This window comes from Tupaia chinensis, unplaced genomic scaffold, assembly GCF_000334495.1.
Source record: "Tupaia chinensis unplaced genomic scaffold, TupChi_1.0 Scaffold000253_1, whole genome shotgun sequence".
NCBI lineage: Eukaryota > Metazoa > Chordata > Mammalia > Scandentia > Tupaiidae > Tupaia > Tupaia belangeri.
The window spans coordinates 1,195,970-1,199,600 of record NW_006159733.1 but is presented as its reverse complement, the minus strand read 5'-3'; the positions used below and the strand labels follow the sequence as shown (position 1 = coordinate 1,199,600).

The window sequence follows — 3,631 nt, the reverse complement described above, 5'->3', positions numbered from 1 at the left end:
TCCCGCGCCTTAACCCCCCCACCCCCCGCTGGCCCCTTTTTTTTTTTTTAAATTATTTTATTCATTATGGCAGCACTGTTTCTGATTCGAAAAAAAATGAGGGAAACTCTAAATGCCCACTAATGGACTGATCAAACAAATTAAAGCATACCCCCCAAGGAGAGACTGTGTAGGCTTAAAGAATGGGAAACTACTTTATGGACAACATGAGACGGTGCTCATGATCTGTTAGAGAAAAAGCAAAGCACAGGATATAAGTGCTATTTGACTGCTGTATTTTAAAAAATACATAAATATAATTGTTTGCTTCTTTATACTTTCTGGAATTATACCCAAGAAAGTAGTTAATTTTTGCCTCCAGCAGGAAAACTAAGTGATGGTGCCAGGAGGTGGTGAGGTGGTTAAGGCACTGGACTACCACCAGGTGGACTGCGCTTTGAGTCCTGGACCTGGTGGCTTCCTTTGTCACTCTTTCTCTCTGTCTCTCTCTGGTCAAACTGAATAATAATGATGATGATGATAAATAAATTAAACAAATAATTACTTTAAAGAAAAAGAAAACAAGGTGGCTGAGGGACAAAGGGGAGGATGGTTTCTTTACCCACATACATCCTTCTGTGCTTTGCAGACTCTGAAGCACATGAGCATAGCATTTTCTGTACAGTAAGGAAAAGAGGGCTCAGTGGCAGTGGTGCTAACACGCTGAGCTATGCTGGCTGAGACCACATGCAAGACCCACGTTTGATTCCTCTTCTAACCTAAGGCTTAGGGCACCTGCAAATCCAGCAGCTCAGGAGGCTTGGGCTGGAGGATCACAAGCTGAAGGCTGGTGGACAACATAGTGAGACCTTACCTAAAATAGAGCAGGGAGTTGTGATGCACACCTATGATCCCTCCGGGGTCCAAGTCCTCCCTCTAGAAGACAGTTAACCTGTCTTACCACAGTGAAGAAAACCTTCCTGGAGTTCTAAAGCAAAGGCTTTGTCTCTGGGGTCAGCAGGTGTTGTAGTGTTAAAGTGCTGGACTCTCACATGGCCAACGTGGTTCAAGTCCCAGATCTGACAGCCTGAAAATCACCCCCAGGGGGAGTGATTTCTCACTTCCCATCCCACTGTCTCTATCTCTCCTCTCCCCTCAGCATACACAACCTCTAGTAAAAACCCCAAAACAAAGCAAAACAAAAACAAAGGCTTTGTCCCTGTTCTGGCCGCTGAATCCTAAAGATTCCATCTAAGACTATTTCTGGATGAGCAAGGTAGGACAAGAGGTAAAAAATGGGTTCACTGGGGGACCAGCAGGTGGTGTTGCGGTTAAGGTGCTGGACACTCCCACATGGCGGACCACAGTTCAAGTCCTGGACCTGGCAGCTTCCTTTCTCCCTTTCTCTCTCTCTGGTCAAATTAAAATAAATTAATGAATAAATAAAATTAAATAAATAATAATTAAAAAAAAAAGAAATGGGTTCACTGGCTGGCTACTATAAAGATATGCCACTTTGAACCAAGAGTTCTAGGATGGTCAGGCCAAAGTCAGCATTTCCCAGGGAAGAGGCCAATAATTTAAAGGACCCATATCAACAAACCCAGATTTCTTGGGTGATTCCTCAATGAAATTCTCCCTCCTACCCAAGCAAATCCAAAATAAAATTCCATAACCCACTTAGAAAACAATCTATCAGGACCAGCAGGAGGCGTGGTGGTTAAGGCGCTGGATACTCCCACATGGCCAACCACAGTTTGAGTCCCGGGCCTGGTGGCTTGATTTCCCACTTTGCCTCTGTCTCTGGTTAAATTAAAATAAATGAATAAAGAAATAAATAATTATTTTTTAAAAAGAAAAATATGTTAAAATTATTTGTTTGTTTTTATATTTTGTTCCCAGCGTGAGTGCTCACCAGAGAAAGAGAAAGCATTCCCCAATGGGTGTGGTCACGCTGCAATCCTCTCTATTTCTCCATTCGGTCTCTCACACACACACGCCTGCCACGTCTTTCAAGCCACCAGGGCCAGGATTCGAGTCACAGTCGGCCATCTGGGGTCAGCTTTTTATGCATTGCACTCACCCTGCATGCTATGGGGCGGCCCAGAATGTGTTAGATTGGCAAGGCAGCTGTGCCGGTGCACTTCCCTGGGTTTAGTCTAGGAAGGCTCAGTGCTCTCATGGCTTTGCAATGTGCCTAGTGCAGCTCTCCTTTTAGGGACAGCCCTGGGATTGCAGGGCCATAGGCACGGCAGAACACACACTGCTACCTGGCTCTTACATGCTAAGTTGGGGACCAGCTGTGGCAGTGCAGTGACCACACAGTGCTCTGTGATGCTGAAGCCACATGGGAAGCCCTGGCTCGCATCCCAAGCTCTAAATGAATAAATAAATAAAATTAAATAAATATTTCTTTAAAAAAATAATAATACTATTAAACCTATCAAGGAGGGCAACTGATGCAGAGGTGAATAGAAGCTCCCATCAACAGAACAAAGAGAATGACAATGAGAGTTTTCCCTAAATATTTCTACAGCTCCCCATTCCCTGCATTATTATTAATTATCCCAAACCAACAGCTTTTTTCCCAAACAGGAGTGCTGGCTTACCTGTCCATCTCTTACTTCTTTCTCATTATGGAAAGAGCAAGATTTTTCATTCATGATGTAAAATCATTTGTTCAAGTGAGCTTTGTCTTTGGGTCCAGAAAAAGGTTTAATAAGGTCTGGGATCAGAAGCTACGGGAGAGTCGGAGATCCAGTTGGTCCACCACTGCCTTCCTTCTCGGCAGTCACTCAGACTAAGAGGAAGAAAACAGTCCCTCTGGGCCATCACCAAGGTAGAGGAGGTTTCTGTGCGTGTTGACAGAAGTCCCTGAGGTCTTCAAAGCCTCTGCTGTGCAACAACAAAAATTCAAAAAGAAAACTGGCTTTAGCTTTCAGTTATACCTCTGTGGAAAGAATGACTGTTACCATCTATTATTGTTTCGTTTTGTTCCTTGCCATCATTATTATCATTGTTGCTTTAATTGCTACAGGGTGCACATGCGCACCAGAGATAGAGAGAAGACATCACTGCCCATGGGCCATGGTTATGCCATAATCCCTTTTCCTCCATTCCTCTAAGGGGATTTTAGGCAAGCATGTACATGTATCTGGTGTGTTTTTCAAGCTGCTAGGGCTAAGGTTCAAACTGCGTGGTTGGCCATGTGGGATCTGGCTCCCTTAACCATGGGAGCCACAAGGCCAGTGTAACTTTTACCATTTTTTAAAAACATTTTTTAAAAAGAGTTATTTAAGTAGGGACCAGCAGTTAGTGTAATGGCTATATCGCTGGACTCCCATGTAGTCAACTACGGCTCAAGTCCTGGACCTGGTGGCTTAAACTCACGCTGGACGCAAGTGTGTGTGTGCCCAAGATCCCGAGAGGAGAATGGAGAAGGGATTGTGGCGTGGCTATCCCCCCTGGGGGGTGATTTCTTGCTTTCAGTCTTTCTGTCTTTCTGGCGAGCACATGCTCCCTATAACAAAAACCTTTCCAAAAAAAGAAAAGGAGGGACTAGCAGTTGGTGTAATGGCTATGTTGCTGGACTCCCACATAGTAGACTGTGGTTCGAGTCCCGGACCCGGTGGCTTAAACTCACGCCGGGTGC

The 3,631-nt window shown here is 44.6% G+C and overlaps 1 protein-coding gene across 1 annotated transcript in view; it reads right to left on the bottom strand.

The window, feature by feature from the left end:
- ELMOD3 (ELMO domain containing 3) overlaps positions 1-3,631 on the bottom strand; it is a gene marked incomplete in the record, with an annotated part of 26,708 nt that overhangs the window by 19,658 nt on the left and 3,419 nt on the right. The window contains 1 exon segment of the mRNA XM_014588031.2: positions 2,589-2,874. Within this exon segment, the coding sequence (XP_014443517.1) occupies positions 2,589-2,642 (54 nt within the window).